At 38.5% G+C, this 18,699-nt stretch overlaps 2 protein-coding genes and 1 long non-coding RNA gene across 14 annotated transcripts in view; 2 read left to right on the forward strand and 1 right to left on the reverse strand.

The window, feature by feature from the left end:
• Window positions 1–5,526, forward strand: part of LOC144376139 (uncharacterized) — a 29,748-nt gene extending 24,222 nt beyond the window's left edge. The window contains exon 3 of the long non-coding RNA XR_013436259.1: window positions 5,366–5,526. This is a non-coding gene — a long non-coding RNA (uncharacterized LOC144376139). The remainder of the gene's footprint in view (window positions 1–5,365) is intronic.
• The window catches only part of Smyd4 (SET and MYND domain containing 4), a 61,140-nt gene extending 46,148 nt beyond the window's left edge, over window positions 1–14,992 (reverse strand). For 2 of the 12 annotated variants that reach the window (XR_013436255.1, XR_013436249.1), the window contains exons 1-3: window positions 14,569–14,908; window positions 13,439–13,584; window positions 2,733–2,877 (exon numbers count right to left, since the gene is read on the reverse strand). Coding sequence is in view for 2 of the 12 variants with exons in the window: in XM_078042625.1 (XP_077898751.1) it covers window positions 2,733–2,877; window positions 13,439–13,572 (279 nt within the window). In the remaining 10 variants the exon portion in view is untranslated. Of the gene's footprint in view, window positions 1–2,732; window positions 2,878–4,216; window positions 4,295–13,438; window positions 13,585–14,488 lie in introns of those variants that run through there. The other 10 variants (XR_013436258.1, XR_013436256.1, XR_013436254.1 and 7 more) reach the window with 9 other exon arrangements.
• Window positions 14,993–15,044: 52 nt separating this feature from the next.
• Rpa1 (replication protein A1) overlaps window positions 15,045–18,699 on the forward strand; it is a 54,689-nt gene continuing 51,034 nt past the window's right edge. The window contains exon 1 of the mRNA XM_078042626.1: window positions 15,045–15,201. Coding sequence (XP_077898752.1) covers window positions 15,169–15,201 — 33 coding nt within the window. The 5' untranslated portion in view covers window positions 15,045–15,168. The remainder of the gene's footprint in view (window positions 15,202–18,699) is intronic.

Below are 18,699 nucleotides of genomic sequence, written 5' to 3' on the forward strand. Positions count from 1 at the left end.
TATAATAATAAAACCATAATGGCCAGTATTACTTAGGAGATGAAATGAACATTCCATGCTCTATTAGAAGGCATGTCAGCTAGTTCTCTCCAAGAGATCAATTCAGCATCAGGTATCAAAGGCCTTAAAAATATACTGCCTTTGATCCTTTAGATTTATCCTAAGAAAATAATTAGTTGTATACAAATATTTACATAGAAAGGTGCTTACTGTAGCACTATTTTACCAAACATATGTCAACATTAGATGCTAAATTAAGTCCATTTCTTCTCTGTAATGTAACACTAAGCCAGCTGTAAAACATCATGTTCTAGTGGAAAATTTAATAATACGAGAAAATGGACACAATAAATTGTTGAGGGGAAAAAGCAGGTTACCAAACAGTAAGTGCAGCATTACCCCAATTTTGTAAAAGGAAAACACATTTTCAGAGCAAAACCGTCTAGATGGATGGATATAAGCAAAGATGTTAACAGTGTCTATCACTGGTTATGAGATTTTTTTACTCTTTAGACTTCTCTATATTTTCCAAAGTAACATATATTACTTTCACAGACAAAAACAACAAGTATTATTTTTAAAAAGAAAGAAAATAGTAGCTTTCTAGAAAATTGCAGGGCACCATAATTACCCAAACACTAGCTTTAGGAAATAGGAAGCTCATCTCCCTTCATATCCAGCACAATCTTAATCTTTTATCTGACTTAATTTTTTTTCTGACTTAATTTTTTATTTTATTATTTTTCCTTCAACAATTTTTCAGGTGATCAGATTTTTTTTTCTTTTTTTTGGTGGTGGTTCTGGGAATCAAATTCAGGGTTCCATGCACACTAGGTAAGTCTTCTACTGCTGAGCTACATCCCCAGCCCTCCATATGATCACATTTATGATGCACAAGATTATGACAAGATTAACTCTTTTTTTTTTTTTTGGTACTGGGCACTGAACTAAGGGTCACTTGACCACTGAGCCACATCCCCAGCCCTATTTTGTATTTTATTTAGAGACAGAATCTCACTGAATTGCTAAGCGCCTCTCCATTGCTGAGGCTGGCTTTGAATTTACGATCCTCCTGACTCAGTCTCCCAAGACGCTGGGATTACAGGTGTGCGCCACCATGCCTGGCTTATATTAGTTTTAAATAACTATTAAGCCAGCCTGCACAGTGGCACATGCCTGTAATTCCAGAGCTTGGGAGGCTGAGACAGATGATCATGAGTTCAAAGCCAGCCTCAGCAACAGCAAGGTGCTTAGCAACTCAGTGAGACCCTGTCTCTAAATAAAATACAAAAACAGGACTGGGGATGTAGCTCAGTGGTTAAGAGCCCCTGGGTTCAATCCCTGGAACCAAAAACAAGCAAACAAACAAAACTTATAAGCCATTTATCATTAAATCATTATTTCTAATGGATTTTACTCCTTCAGCAATCAGTAAAGTTAAATACTTTGTTATAACACTACGAAGCAGGGTTTTTATCAGTTGCAGATGCTGTTGTTATAGGTTTGACAGTTTTTGGAAAATTAATTCCAAACTTTGAGTATAGGTCTGTTAAAGATTCAGAATAAGGGTACACCCTTCGAGTCACATTTTGGGATGGGGGGTGCTGGGGACCAAACCCAGGGTCTCATGTATGCTAGGCAAGCCCTCTACCACTGAACTATACCTCCAGTCCCTTGTACTCTAAGTTGCCCAGGCTGGCCTGGAACTTGTGATTCTTCTAATTTAGCATCCCAAGTAGCTGAGGTTACAGGTGTGTGCTACCATGCCCAGCTTATACTCATTCTTTTAATAAATAAGATCACAGACCTGATGGAAGGGATTGATATATACTTACTTTAAGATCATACAAATCTCTTCAAAACTATTGAAAAAGTCTCTCCAGATCTTATTCCAGTTTCTACCATGGAAGCAGGCCAACAAGGGTAAGATTGTTACAAGCCATGATTCCTCATAAATCTACTCAGTGATGGTTAATATAATTTTAAATACTTGCAAACGATAAAATGGAGTTTAACTGGGCTGTGGCAAATCAGCTCATTTTCCTTTCAAACTTTATCTAAGTCATTTTGGTTCTGAGCTGACACTGTGGCTACTTAAAACCTAGTTGTTCTCTAAGTCAGGAATATTAAGTATATGTCTGAAGGAATAAATGAACAGAAGTTTCTTAATGAAATTCAGAGCAGGCATGCCAGTAATCCCAGGTACTTGGGAGGCTGAGGCAGGAGGATTGCAAGTTCAAGGCCAGGCTAGGCGACTTAGCAAAACGCTGTCTCAAAAATATTAATAAATAAGGAGCCGGAGTTGTGGCACAGTGGTAAAGCACTTGCCTGGCATGTATGAGGCACCGGGTTTAATTCTCAGCACCATACATAAATAAATGAGTAAAATAAAGATCCACCAACAACTAAAAAATTCATATTAAAAAATTGATAAATAAATACAAATAAAAAGGGCCATAGATGTGGCTCAATGAGAGAGAACTTGCATAGCATGTGCAAGGCCCTGGGTTTCATGCCCAGTACCACAAAACAAAAGGAAAAAGAAAAAAATTCAGAACAGATGAACTACCCTTTGTTTCAGAATACAACCAAAAGCAGAATTCTATCAATTTACTTTTTTCAAATCCAATGCATGATTTATAGACAAAAATATCTGGCTAGAAATTTAGTAATACTCCTCTATCTTCTGCAGAAATATGCTCTGTTGAATTTTTGGACTGGGAGCATTTTACCTTAGAGTACAGCACTGCAGCTCCTGTATAATCCTTCTCCTGGAATTTATTGTTTCCTTTTTCTCTGTAGAAAAGGGGAGCATTGGGGTCCTTTTCCACCAGGTAGTCTCTAGAAAGTCTTTTTAAAAATATCTCATCCTCAGGTCTTTGTGAAGAAGGAGAGAGAAAGGGGGGGGGGACAACAGAAATTTGTTATTTCAAGGGAAGTTCCAAACCATAACACTTGAAACAAGAATGTGTGCCTGAGAACACTGGAGCATACAAGTCTGTACATGTTATGGAGGAAAATATCTCATGGTATTCTTCTGATTTCTTGAAATAATGCTAATGTTTTATTCTTTATCTCATATTATTGATTAATGAACCATTCTTTGGATCATATATCATAAAGAAGATTGGATGTGGAGAATAACATAACACATGGCTTCTTTGTACCAAAGAGTATTCTTCACTTAAACTGTGTTGAAAATACTTGTTAATGGCCGAGGAGAGGAAGAGAGACAGAGAGAGAGACAGGATATGAATCATAAAGTACATGTAATGAATTGTTAATATCTGGGGCATCTGGAAAAAGGCTATAATACAGTGATTCTTTGTATGATTTTGGCAAGTCTGATATTATTTCAAACTCTAAAAGTTTTAAAAGTAAGTGTACAAGCTGAGTGCCGTGGCACATGCCTGTAATCTCAGGAATCGGGAGGCTGAGGCAGGAAAATTGAGAGTTCAAGGGCAGCCTCAGCAACTTAGACTTAGTGAGATCTTAAGCAACGTAGTAAGATTCTGTCTTAAAAAAAAGAAAAGAAAAAGAAAATGAAAAAACAAAAGTGTTGGGGATGTAGCTCAGTGGTAAAGTGCCTTTGGGTTCAATCCCGAGTGTCCAATACAAAACAGAAACAAAAAAATAAGTATATAAGTACTCTACATAACAGAATTAATAAAGTTGATTTAACGTATAAATACACACATACATTAGTAATAGAGAATACATCCTTTTTTCCAATAAAGAGAAACAGTATAGAATAACCTGTACTACGCTCTTTAACTATAATGCCATGGAGTAAAATATGAATAACAAAAGTAGAAACAAAGATGATATGAAAAATAAAAATTCTCTTAAGCAATTCTTGGAAGAATGGGGCAGGGGCTGTAACTTAGTGGCAAATCGCTTGCCAAGCATGCATGAGGCACTGGGTTAAATCCGCAGCAGAATATAAAAATAAACAAATAAAATAAAGGCATTCTGTCCATGTACAACTACAAAAAAATAAAAAAACCTACAGAATGCTTATATATGGCTTTAAAATTTTTGTTTTCAAGATCCAATAATAGGGGCTGGGGATGTGGCTCAAGCGGTAGCGCGCTCGCCTAGCATGTGTGCGGCCCGGGTTCAATCCTCAGCACCACATACAAACTAAGATGTTGTATCCGCCAAATACTAACAAATAAATATTAAAAAAAAAAAAAGAACCAATAATAAAAAATACCTTCTATGGGCTAGGGGTGTAGCTCAATGGTAGAGCACTTGACTGGCATGCAATAGGCTGTGGGTTTAATCCCCAGCACTGCAAAAACAAAACAAACAAACAAAAAAACCTCCTTTTACACTGTGATTTGGTATGCTGCTTCTATGTATATATATAGTATATTTTAAAAAAATTGTCTTTGCTGTGTATAAGTTAAAAATTGTTACTATTAAATGTGAATTAACATTTAAATATAATAGACAAAATTACAACACAAAAAAAATTAGGAAAGATTTAATTCAAAAGGTATGCTTGTGGGCTGGGGTTGTGGCTCAGCAGTAGAATACTCATCTAGCACGTACAAGGCCCTGGGTTCAATCCTCAGCACCACATATAACCACAATAAAGGTATTGTGTCCACCTACAACTAAAAAAAATTAATAAAAAAAGTATGCTTGTTTGCCTGTCCTAAATTTACTCCAGTTCAGAACATATGGGGATAATATTCCCATGTATATCTTCATAGAGCATATCCTTTTTTTGATACTGTGGATTGAACCCAGGAGTACTCTACCACTGAGTCACACCCCATTACCTTTAATTCTTTATTTTGAGACAGTGTCTTGCTAAATTGCCCAGGCTGGACACAAATATGCAATCTTCCTGCCTCAGTCTCCAGAGTTGCTGGGATTACAGGCAGGAGCCACCATACCTAGCTCACTATAGAATCTATTCTTATTTGTTTTTGTTTTAAGTTAGGTTAAACCTGAAAATCCTAGTTCAGATGAAATGGTTGTGGTAAACAGCAAGAATAGCAAAACTGTTTTTGTATAACATAGATATTTTTTGAATTTTAGATTAAAATAATAACAAACTCATGTTTTATAATTATTCTTTGGCATAATTAAAAACTAAGCTGCAATAATTTATTCTTTTCTTCAGGTACCAAGTTTAACTCAAGTCCTTGCCTATTTTTTAACTGGATTTTCTGTTGTTAAGTTGTAGGAGTATTTATGTATTTATGTATTTTTATGTATTCTGGATCCCTTATCAGATAAGTGATTTGCAAGTATTTTCTCCCATTTTGTGTGTCTTTTTACTCTCTTGATAATCCTTTGATGCACAAAAAATAAATTTTGATGAAGTCTAATTTATTTTTTTCTCTTGTAGATTGTTTTTGGTATCATATCCAAGGAATCATTGTCAAGTCCAATATCATGAAGATTTTTTTTTCTCATGTTTTCTTTTAAGAGTTTTACTGTTTTAGCACTTAAATTTTCTTTATTCAATTTGAGTTTATGTGTGTGTGTAGACATAGTGTAAAATAAAGGTCCAGTTTCATCCTTTTACATGTGGATTCATACAGATGAACCAAGTACCTTATTCCCCCAGTCTTGACTTCTTTCTCTGGAGCCCTACAGAAGCAATCTCTTATGGAATCAGTTGGCAAATCAGAAAATTTCAGTCCCAGTCATAGAGTACAGAAGTACTCAATCAGAAGTTTGAGATTGGAAATAGTAGTTTAATAACTGGCACACATCCAGGTAAACATATTGTTTTCCTCTGAACCATTTGAAAGTATAGCCATTATTGAATTTCACCTCTAAATATTTGCAGGCCTCTGCTAAGATAAAGGATATTCTGCTATATAAATACATTTTCATTATCACTAAAAAAAACCCCACAAATTCAAATATCATCTAAATTTATATTTTCCCTATTATTCTTTTCTTTTTTTTTGGGGGGGGTACTGGGGATTGAACCCACTAAACTGCATCCCCAGGCCTTTTTTAAAAAAATATTTTTGTAGTTGTAGATGGACAGCAGGCCTTTATTTTAATGTTTATTTTTATACGGTGCTAATAATGGAACCCAGTGCTTCATTCATGCAAGGCAAGCATTCACCAACTGAGCTACAGGCCCAGCCCTCGCCAGTCCTTTTATTCTTTATTTTGAGACAGGGTCTGGCTAAGTTGCTGAGGGCCTCACTTACTTGCTGAGGCTGGCTTTGAACTTGCAATCCTCTTTGTCTCAGCATCCTGGGTTGCTGGGATTACAGGCGTATGCCACTGTGCCTGCTTCCCTATTATTCTTAAAATGTCCTTTATATCTTTTTCTCATGTCAACCCTATCCAGGATTAAGGTTGTAATGAAGTATTGAATTTTTTTTTTTTTAAGTGGTACTTGGATTCAATTCAGGCCTGCTCTACCACTGAGCCACATCTCCCTCGCCCCCTTTTATTTTGAGACAGGGTCTTGTTAAATTGCTGAGGTTGGTCTTGAACTTGTGATCCTCCAACATCAGTTTCCTGAGTTGCTAGGATTTTAAGTGTGTGCCACAGTGTCTGGCCAATTCTTTTTAATGAGTAACATTTTTGAAGACTCAAGACTAGGAAAATGTTCCACATTCTGGTTTAGTCTCATTATTTCCTCATGATTAGAATCAGATTCAATACTTTTTTGTTAAGAATATTATTATACAAGCTAGGTGGAGTGATACAAGCCTGTAATACCTGTTTAGCAAGACCTTGTCTCAAAATTACAAAACAACAACAACAACAACAAAATAAAAAACGGCCAGGCGATGTGGCTCTCACCCATAATCTCAAGTTCAAAGTCAGGCTCAGCAACTTAAATTTTTATTCATTTATTTTTACTAAAAATAAAAAAGGGCTGGGGTATAACTTAATGATAGAGCATCCTGTGTTCGATCCCCAGTAACACCCCCCACACACACACACCCAAAAGAATATAGGGCGCCTGGCATGGTGGTGCAGACCTGTAAACCCAGTGTCTCAGGAGGCTGAGGCAGGAGGATTGAGAGTTCAAAGCCAGCCTTAGCAAAAGAGAAGCGCTAAGCAACTCAGTGAGACCCTATCTAAAAAAAAAATACAAAATAGGGCTGGGGATGTGGCTCAGTGATGAAATTCCCTTGAGTTCAATCCCTAGTACCACACCCCATAAAAAAAGAAGAAGAATATAGGGCAACTTCCTTAAACTGAATGGTATTCCTTAAATGGTATATACCACAAATCAATGGTAAATGTCCTAAATGGCTATAACTATTCAACATTGTACTAAAGGTTGAACTAAAACTATGAAATTAAAAAGTAAAATAAGAGGTACAAATATTGAAAAGGAGGATAACTATTTACAGATATAATTACTCAATCTAAATATTCCAAGTGGATTAGAATAATAATGGTGAAGTAACATGAAAATACAGTTGGGTGGCCAGCTCTAAGATACTATATAAAGAAAACTATAAAACTTTACTTAAGCACATAAAAGAAAACCTAAATAAATGGCAAGACAACTCTTTACTTGGATGAAGAAATTTAATATTGTAAACATGTCAGGTCTCCCTAAATGAATCTATAAATTCAACACAATCCCAATCAAAAACCCAACGACATTTTTTATGGAATTTGATAAACCAATTCTAAAGTTCACATGGGGGAAATGCATATACCATAGTCAAGATATTCTTAGAAAAGCACAATGACTATGTATATATGTGGGGAAACTTGGCTTAACAGATAGCTAAGTCACATTTATACTACAAAGTTCCCTGCTTTTGAGTGGCTCTTCCTCCTACCTCTGGCAAATCTCAGTGGACAAATCATTCCTTGGGTTGAAGTAGGATTGACCTCAACATCACAATAGGGTCTGGAAATTGAAGGGAACCACACATCTGTATTTGAAGGAATGTGAATGTTATTGCATATGATCAGTTAGGTTACTCTGAGCTCAACTCAGAACTTTTGCTGAAATATGCCAGAAAGATGGCCTCTTTCCTTGGAGCTATTTAGCAATCAGGGTGTGTCCAAGGCTGCAAATAGTTACAGCATCCACCAGATGCAGAGTCTGAGATGAAAAAATACGGAGTCTGATGAAATCCTCTGAGCCTCTGGATAACAACCGTCTGAAAATAGATTTGCTTTTGCACACCCTAGTTTCATAGCTATCAGTTTCATAATTTGAGCTGAGTTTCGGTTACTTGAAACTGAACAGAGTCCTGAAATGATACTGTAAAGTCATGGTAATTAAAACCCTTTGGTTATGGTAAGTAGAAATATAATAATGATTCAATAAGTACGGCATTTTGAAGCATTGGGGAAAGGTTGGACCATTCAATAAATGCTGTGGAAAAACTGTTTATGGGGGGGGAGTTAGAATATTCCTTCACGTCATACAGATATGTACATGAATCATAATTTCATATTGTATACCTTAAATATATAATAACTTTTATTTTTCAATTATATCTCTACAAAGCTGCAGATGGATTACAGAGTTAAAAGAAAGCATAGGGGTGGGCTGAGGTTGTAGCTCAGTGGTAGAACATTGCCTTGCAAGCATGAGGCATTGGGTTTGATCCTCAGCACCACCTAAAAATAAATAAACAAAGATAAAGATATTGTGTCCATCTACAACTATAACTAACTAAATAAATAAAGCATAGGGGCTGGGGTTGTGGCTCAGTGGTAGAGCGCTTGCCTAGCACTTGTGAGGCACTGTCCATGTACAACTAAAAAAAAAAAAAAAAATTTTTTTTTAAAGTAACGCATAAACTGCTTGTAGTGGTGTATGCCTATAATTCCAGTGACTCAGGAGGCTGAGGCAGGAGGATCACAAGTTTGAGGCCAGCTGGGCAACTTGCAGGCCCCGGCCTCTCTCTCAAAAAAAAAGAAAAAAAAACAAAGAAAAGAAAGGGATGAGCACCCCTAGGTTCCATCCCAAGTATGGCCAAAAAAAAAAGGCATAAAACTACCAAAAAAATTAGGAGAAAATCCAGTAGCTTTGTAATTTTGGGGAAAAGTAGACCACCCTAACTAAGCAAGACACATAATATAAAAGTTATAAAGGGGGCTGGGGTTGTGACTCAGCAGTAGAGCACTTGCCTCTCGCGCGTGAGACCCCGGGTTTGATCCTCAGCACCACATACGAAAATAAGCAAGTGAAATAAAAGTGTTGTGTCCAATTACAACTAAAAAAAAAAAAAAGTTATAAAAAAATGCCAGCTATAAACGCTAAAACAAATACACATAATTTATATATTGTCATCCCTTGCTTCCTGAGGGGCATTGGTTCCAGGGCCCCTGCAGATAATAAAATCTGCAGGTGCTCAAGTATCTTATATCAAATGATGTAGTATTTGCATATAACTATGCACATCCTTCCTTATGCTTTAAATCATCTCTAGATTACTTACAATATCTAACAGCATAAGAGCTCTATAAATAGCTGTTACACTATATGCTTTAGGGAACTATGATAAGAAAAAAGAATTCTGTACATCTTAGGACTGATAAACACCATAGGCCTAATTACATATTACATGAGCAAGATGCCCAGACACGCAGCAAACAATGCTCAAATACTGAGTGCTGGAGAGAGATTGAGATTTGATTTTGTGAAATGGCAGGAAGCTACAGCAGGGTTTGCCATACATCATGTCATTTGTGTGGATTAAGTATAGTTTTTGGCGCAATTCGAGTTTTGCTTTTTGGGACTTTCTGGGGATCCCCTCAAATGTTTTCCATCCAAGTTTGGTGAATCCATGGATACAGGACCCATGGTTATGGAGAGCTGACTGTACGGTGAGACACAATAAAAAGGGCTAAAAGATAAAACAGACTAGGAGGAAAATTAACAACAAATATAGCAAATAATCATATACCAGATTTATGAAGATCTATACATTTATAAGAGAAAGATGACCTATTGAAATATGGGCAAAGAACACAAATAACCAATTCACAGAAGTAATACAAATGGGTTATGTCATAAAAATAGCATTATTTCACTAATAATCAGAAGTGTTCAAATTAAAATGAGTATTTTTCAGTTCTAGAAGTACATCTGAATCTTTTATTGTTGTTTTGAGATGAGGATCTAACTATGTTGCCCAGGCTGGCCTTGAACTCTTTTGAGTTCCAGTGATCCTCCTGAGTAGTTGGGATTGGAGGTGTGTGCCACAATGTCTGGCTTGTTGTTCTTTCTATGGATTCCAATATTTCATTGAATTACATCTTTTTTTGTCTACTTTGTCCATTTTTTCCTCTATTTTCTTTTTAAAATTTTTTTAGTTGTAGATGGACTTCTATTTTCTTAACTATATTAATTATAGTTATTTTAAATTCCTGCTTACAAACTCCTATATGTGGGTTGGTCTGTTTCTAATACTTATTTATTTTTCTTCTGATTAATTATTGGTCACTTTTGTGTACATTTGCACATATAGGTTTTTTGTTTTGTTTTTTTGGGATACTAAAGACTGAACCTAGAGGTGCTCTATCACTGAGCTATCCCCCAGTTCTTTTTATTTTTTGAGATAGAGTCTTTTGGCTTCCGTTTCCTCCAGGACAGTTCCTCTGTTAGGGTCCAGCCTGATCTTGGCCTGAAATTATCCCAGGAAAGAAAATGCTAAAAAATGATCACCTAGGAAGAAGTTGTCCCTCTCTGCAATTTTAGTCCCTCTAGCTCTTATTGCTATTTTATGTCTTTAAAAACATTTATTAAATAAAAGATTTTTAATTGCATTGAGAATGTTGCCTTCTGTGATCTATCATATCCTATCCAGAAGCAAAACTACATATGCCAAAGAAACATAGCATTCACAGTACTACAATAGACAAGATTTGAGAATAATGTGGGATGTGAGGGAAAGGGAAAGATTAGACATGACTCCTAGGTTTCTGGACAGATATAGTGCAATTCATTAAGAGATTACATAAAATGATATGACATAGCATGGGAGAAGATCATGAGTTCAGTGTTTAATATGGAATGGCTCTTAGGTTTCTTGTTGAATATAATGAATGAAAACAAGCTAATGCAATTCACTAAGATAGGAATCACTGAAAGAGAATATAAATTTTTTTTAAAGAGAGAGTGAGAGAGGAGAGAGAGAGAGAGAGAATTTTTTTAATATTTATTTTTTAGTTCTCGGCTGACACAACATCTTTGTTGGTATGTGGTGCTGAGGATCGAACCCGGGCCGCACGCATGCCAGGCGAGCGCGCTACCGCCTGAGCCACATCCCCAGCCCAAGAGAATATAATTTTGAGGGTGGGATCCTGAGTTTGGTTTTGAATACACTGGATTTTAAGTATCTTTTTTGGGGGGAGTATTTGTAATTGAACTCAGGGGCACTTGACCACTGAGCTACATCCTCAGCCCTATTTTGTATTTTATTTAGAAATAGGTTCTCACTGAGTTGCTTGGTGCCTTGCTTTTGCTGAGGCTGGCTTTGAACTTGTGATCCTCCTGTCTCAGCCTCCCAAGCCACTGGGATTACAGGCATGCAGCACGGTACCCGGCTGGATTTTAAGTATCTTTGAGACTTTCAAGCAGTCAGTTGGATTCAAATATCTGAGTCTCAGAACAGAGGTAAGGGCTAGAGATAATGATTTTAAAGGTGATCAGTATACAGGAGATAACTGAAGTCATAGGTGTGAATGTGACCACCTCAGTTGAGAATACAGTAAACAGGAAAGAAAACCCATGCTGGAGTCTTAAGGAATTCAATATTAAACAACCAGGAAATCTCTTCTTTAATTTATATTGCTGTCAATTCTCATTGATTATTACATTTTGCTGTGAATAAACTGTATTGGGACAGCTATCTATTTTCCAAAGTTTTACCAGAAGTTTTCTATTTTTGGAAGTTCTGCAATGGAAATCCACAGATCCTGTAGAGCTTTAGATATTATTTTTCAAACTATAGGTCATGACTCAGTGGGTCATGAAATTAATTTAGTGGGTCCTGATTAGCATTTTTAAAATGAGATAAGTAGAAGAGAAAATATCAAAGTGTATCATATGCAATAAGTATCTATACCTTCTTGCTTGGTGAACTTATCCAGATTCACGGCTCTTAAAGCCATGTTCAACATTAATATTTGTGTGTGTGTGTGTGTGTGTGTGTATGTATATATATACTGAAGACAGGGCATTCACTAAGCCTCATCCCCAGCCCCATCCCCAGCCTTTTATTTTTTTTAAATTATTTTTAGAGACATAGTCTCACTGAGTTGTTTAGGGCCTTGCTAAGTTGCTAAGGCTAGCTTTGAACTCATGCTCCTCCTATCTCAGCTTCCTGAGCTGCTGGGATTAAAGGTGTGCACCAGCGAACTTGGCTCAACTTTCATATTTGTATCTCTACCCCAGGCCTCTCTCCTAAACTCCACACTCATTTAGATATCACCAATTGCAAATGTAATCTGTAAAACGAGCAAACAAAACAAAACATTCTTAGCTGAGGGAGTCTACTAGATATCTAAAACTAGCTGAGGGAGTCTACTAGATATCTAAAACTCCAATATGAAGCCCTCGTCTTTCTTCCTGAAACAGCCACCTCTGTAGCCTTCCCTAATGATGACAATGTCATTCTTCTACTTCCAGAGTGTTGCTTTTTATATTCTCTAACACACTACATTCCACCTGTCAGGAAAGCTATTAAATATATACCTCAGAATCCAGTTGCTTCTCCCCTTCCCCACAACTGCCACTCTGGCCCAAGTTATCATCATCTTGTCTCTCACCTGGGTTAATACAACTGCCCTCCAGTCCTCTCTGCTCCCACCCTTGCTACTCTCCTGTCTATCCTCAACTCAGCAGTCAGGGTATTCCTTTAAAACAACGGCCAGCAAACTTTTTTGGTACAGGCCAGAGAGTAAATATTTAGGCTTTGTGAGCCAAGAGACAAAACCAAAGCTCTTACAAAGGTACTTACATAACAAAAATAAATTTCCCAAACCTTTTTATTGACAAAATTCAAAATATAATTATAATAGATAACAATTTTTTTATAATTCAGGTCTACTATTGCAAAAACTGAAATTCTTTTTTTTTTTTAAATGGGCACCATTTTGCTTAGTGTACAAAGCCTGTGTTTCTTATCATCAAATCAATTGCAACTATTTATCTGTAAAAACCATTACTAGTTGTGGGCTACACAAAACAGGAAGTGGGATAGATTTACCTTTTGGGCTGTAGTTTTGCTAATCTCTGTTTTAAAATATAATCAGATCATGTTACTCTTCTCCCAAAACTCACATCAATTAGTTTTCTATGTTCAATAAATTACCACAACAGCAAGAACTGCTAAATTCCCTAAAATACATAAATCTGAAGTTATTTAACCTTTCCATCAAAGAAATATTACTTCACAGCAAATGACAAAAGAGAACATTTCTCAGATTGAAACTTCCCTGGTTAAAGCTTCCATTCACTTACTGAAGAAGCGAAGAGGAGTGAAGAAAGATATCACTCAAAGTCTTTGCTTTGGAAATGGTGACCTGAACAGACTTCGGGAGTAAAGTCCACTTCTGAAATAAGTATGATTTCCATTCATCCACAGGCAGATCCATTCTATTTCAGGTCTGTAAAGTGAATAAGAAATGAAGAATTCAGATTTCTACAAATGCATAATTCTAGAAAAATCAAGATTTCATCCAAGCAAATGTAAAGCAACAAAATCGATTCTTATGGTCTTCTACTGTAATTGTTCATATGCTGAAGAAGGATCAATATTTTGTCATGCCAATCCACTCAACAAACTCAGTCAGAAACATTTATCAAAAGCCTACTTTGTTCCAGGAATTATGGTAGGTAGTGGTTATACAAAGACAATCAGATAACAGTAGATAGCTACCATCCCAGTCCTTTTTAATTTCCATCTTCCCTAGTTGCCCAAGTCACTCCAGATTTTATTTTCCACTCACACTAGCAACTATTAGGTTAAATATATCTCTCCATAAATCAGTTTTCTGCTTCAATCTCCAGATCCTTCTTTCCATCAAAGCTCTCACCATCGTGTGTGTGTGTGTGTGTGTGTGTGTGTCTCTGTCTGTCTCTGGCTAAATTGCCCAGGTTGGCTTTGAATCTGTGATCCTCCTGCCTCAGCCTCCTGAGTAACTGGGATCACAGGCCTATGCCACTCACAGCTCATTGGAGGATTCTTTCCAGAGTGTTATAACAGTCTCCATACTCTCAATCCCAACCTTCCTTCCCTTTCAAATCTACTCCACACATTGGGAGAGACCTCAGTCCTCTGTCAATTCGTTCCTCCTAGCATACAGGGAAACCCAGTACAAATTCGTCATTATTTGATCTTTGGCTTATTTTCTAATTCTCCTCTTCCTCAGTATCCTATCATACTGAGCTACTCATTGTTATTCCCAGGCTTGCCAGGTAATTTCCTGTCTCCAATGTTTTTGCATAGGCCATTTGTTCTTCCAGAATCCACAGTCACTTGGAGTCCACCTAGCAAATACCCACACTTACTGGATTCGGTTCAAATGGCACTTCGTCTGGGTTGCCTTCCTAATTTTCCACCTGTGATGCATCACACTGGGGGCCCATACCTTGTCTACCTTGAGTGTGGGCTCCTCTGGGTAGAAATTCCCCAAACAGACTGCGCTCACATCTGAGGCTTCTTTACCTTCAGGGATCCCACGGTGCCAAGCTCTGGGCCTGGCACAGGCGGGAGGCCTGCAGTGGGTTGCCGAAAGAACCAGAACCAGGTCACTGCTTTGACTATATTTAGAACAGTTATCAGAAAACAACTCTATTCTCTGGGCTACCCTGCGGCCCATAGGCCAAAGGCCTTGGCTGGTACGCTTCCGAAACCCCGCTGCGAAAGGACCTGGAAGAGGGCGCCGGCGCCTTCAGGGGCTCCCGCCAATCACTGCGCGCGCAATTTGGATCCGTGCCTCACCCCCAGGACCCGCCATCCCGCCACCTGGCCTCGGACCCAACCACGGGCGAATCACGTGGACCGCCCATCGAGTCTCGACCAATACGATGGCTGCTCGGCGCCTAGGCCCGCCCCAGCGTCGCGCACACGTCGGGGGCGGGAGTGGCGCGCACAGTTTCTCCGGCCAATCGCTGCACAGCCCGCGGGACCCCGGTAGTGAAGTTGGGGAGCCGAGGAGCGCGAGCGCGGGAGTTAGAGCCCTGGAACCATGGTTGGACCCTTAAGCGAGGGGGCCATTGCGGTGAGAAGACATCAGGAAACCGAGCCGGTGGCTTCGGGAGGCTGTAGGCCTGGAGCTGTGGGGAGCGGAGCGGGAGGAAGCCGCAGGCTATGGGGAAGGAACGCTGGAGGGGGAGAAGTGGAGGACCGTGGGGAGGACAGCTTAGGGTCTCTCTCTATGCTTCCTGAAAGGATTTTTTCCTTGTCTTTTAAACAGGCTCACTTTTCTAATTAAGAAAACAAAATAAACGACCCCCCCCCCATCGTCCACCTGCGGCCACATTGTCTCCAACTCTTCCCCCATCCACACCCAAACTTTCGTAGAGTTGTTGCTTTCCCCTATTTCATTTCCGTACCTCCCACTAGCCCTCTCCAATCAGACAGTCCTCTGATCACTATAGAAAACTGGCGAAAGTTACCCGTCCAAGTCGCCAAGTTCGACAGCCGCTTTTCAAATTTCGACTTAGATGAATACTCAGAATTGTTTGGGCCTGTATTGATCCGTGCTGCCTTTTGCTAACACTGTCGTCTTCTGGGTTCTGTGGCTCAGCTAGTCTTTCCCATCGTATTTGTAGGCCTCTTTTTGTAAATTTCTGTTCACTCCAGATTCCCTCTAGGTCCTCTTCTCCCTGGGCAATTTCATTGCCATCTAGATGTCAGTCGCACTAATTCCTTTGTGCCAGCTACCTTTACTCTAAAAGACGAGCTTCTGTAGTCTGTCTGCCTTCTTGATTCTCAAAGCCATCTCAAATTCAGCAAATGCATTACATAAGGGGACCTCTTGATGTACTTGTCTCAGCGAATGATACCTTTAGAAAGTTATCCTAGCAGGAAATGGAGGAGTCATTCTTTCTACATTCTTCATTGCTCTGGTTGACCAGTTCATTACTAAGTGAAGTGTATTTTATCTCCATATAGATCTTCTAAGCCCATTGACTTTTCTCCACCCACACTGGCACCATCATTTCTTGCCCCGGCTGCTCTCACTTGGCATACCGTGCTCCCACCATTCCCATCTAGCCTGTATACTGTCTACCTTTGCTTTCTCTCAGTGTCCTGATCATTCTTTTTCTTCTGCCTGGATTGTTCTTGACTCCTACCTCACTAGCTAACATAATGTTCAAATTCAGATCAATTACTGTTTCAGGAAAGTCTTCATTTGACTTTCCTTACTAAACAAATAATTTTTTTTTTTTTTTTTTTTTGGTACCAGGGGTTGAACCCAGGGGCTTAACCACTGAGCTACATCCCCAGTCCTTTTTTAAAAAATTTTATTATTAGTTATTGATGGACCTTTATTTATTTATTTGTTTATATGTGGTGCTGAGAATCGAACCCAGTGCCTCACACATGCTAGGCAAGTGCTCTACCACTGAGCCACAACCCCAGTCCCCAACTCTCATCCCTAGCCTTATTTATTTATTTATTTATTTATTTATTTATTTATTTATTTATGTATTTTAGTTATACATTGACACAATATCTTTATTTTTGTTTATTTATTTTTATGTGGTGCTGAGGATAGAACCCAGAGTCTCTCACGTGCGAGGCGAGCGCTCTACCACTGAGCCACAACCCTAGCCCATCCCCAGCCTTTTTAATTTTGAGACAGTCTTCTTGAGTCGCTAAGGGCCTTGCTAAATTGCTGAGGCTGGCTTTGAACTTGCAATCCTACTGCTTTAGCTTCCTATGCCACTGAGATTACAGGCATGTACCACCACAGCTGGTTTAAATGTCTTTACTTTGAGACCTTAATTTCTCTTTATTGCTTATTAGATGTGTGACTTTGGGCTAGATACTAACCTCTTTTCCTTTCCTGTAAAACAAGGGAAATGATACCTGTTACTTGTAGATTAGTGGGAGGATTAAGTGCATTATTACTTTTTTGTGTGTGTGGTGCTAGGGATTGAACCCAGAGCCTTGTGCATGCAAGGCAAGCATTCTGTCAACTGAACTATATCCCCAGCCCATGTTATTACATTTTAAAGTGCTTAGCCCGCTGCCTGATACATGGTAAACTGCTGAGGCTTTACCAAAAGCTTTACCAAACTTGCGATCTTCCTGCCTCAGCCTCTAGTTACTGGGATTACAGGTGGTGCCTGATACAGTAAATGTTTAGTGTATATTTCCTATTATAAATAATTATATATGTATGTTTACATTTTTGTTTATTTAGTTAATATAACTTTCTGTGCCCTCCAAGAGTCAAGTGATTATTTGAATAAATTGTGAAGCCTGGGAAGTGATCACAAATGGTAGTCCTCATTTAATTTATAGCTATTGCCTTGAGACTTTAAGACAAATTGGGAAAGACAAAGTGGTACTTCACTTTCATAGTTTTTTGGAGCGGGTACTGGGGATTGAACCCAGGGTTGCTCTCCCAATGAGCTACATTCCCAGCCCTTTTTATTTTTTATTTTGAGACAGAGTTGAGAGTCTTGCTAAATCGCTCAGGCTGACCTTAAATTGCCATCCTTCTGCCTAACCTCCCAAGTTTCTGATTACAGGCCTGCACTATTGTGCGTTGCCCAATGCTTGACTTTTTTGGGGGGGTACTGGGAATTGAACTCAGGGGCACTCAACCTCTGAGCCATATCCCCAGCCCTGTTTTGTATTTTCTTTAGAGACAGGGTCTCACTGAGTTGCTTAGCACCTTGCTTTTGCTGAGGCTACTTTGAACTTGTGATCCTCCTGCCTCAGCCTCCCAAGCTCTGGGATTACAGGCATGCACCACCACGGCCTAGTGTTTGACTTTTAATGTTTAAATTGCCTTTCTTGTGGACAGCAAATAGTTCATTCTGACAATTTCTGCCATTTAGTTGGAATGCTCAAACCTCTTACACCTAATATAATTAGGTTTTAAATTTTTTGTGTTGCTACTTGTTTTCTATTTGGTTTGGTTTTTTTGTTTTTAGGTTTCCTGACTTTTGGATTATTTATGTATTTTATTTCTTGATTCATATTTATCTCTATTGATGACTAGCTGTATTCTTTACTCTTAGACTGTGTATCTTCTTAGTCAGCTGGGGCTACTATAAAAAAATACCATAGCCCTGATGGCTTAAACAGACACTATTTTTTTTTTTTTTTTTTTTAATTTCTGGAGACTGGGAGTCCAAGATCAAGATACCAGTAGGTTTGATTCTTGGTTAGAGCCCACTTCTTGGCTTTTAGACTGCTTTCATATTGCTATATGTTCATAGATGTCTGTGCTTTTGCAGGAAGAGAGCACTGGTCTCTTATCCCATTGCGGGAGGGTTTATGACCTCATTTAAAACTAGTTGCTTCCCGGTGGCTTTACCTAATGCAATCATATTGGAGAATAGGGTTTCAACATATCAATTTGGGAAGTCACAAACATTCAATCCAGGGGCTGGGGTTGTGGCTCATAGTAGAGCATGCGCCTAGCATGTGTGAGGTCCTGGGTTCAATCCTCAGTACCACATAAAAATAAATGAAATAAAGGTATTGTGTCCAACTACAACTAAAAAATAAGTATTTAAAAAACAAACATTCAATC

This window comes from Ictidomys tridecemlineatus, chromosome 3 (genome assembly GCF_052094955.1).
Source record: "Ictidomys tridecemlineatus isolate mIctTri1 chromosome 3, mIctTri1.hap1, whole genome shotgun sequence".
Taxonomy (NCBI): domain Eukaryota; kingdom Metazoa; phylum Chordata; class Mammalia; order Rodentia; family Sciuridae; genus Ictidomys; species Ictidomys tridecemlineatus.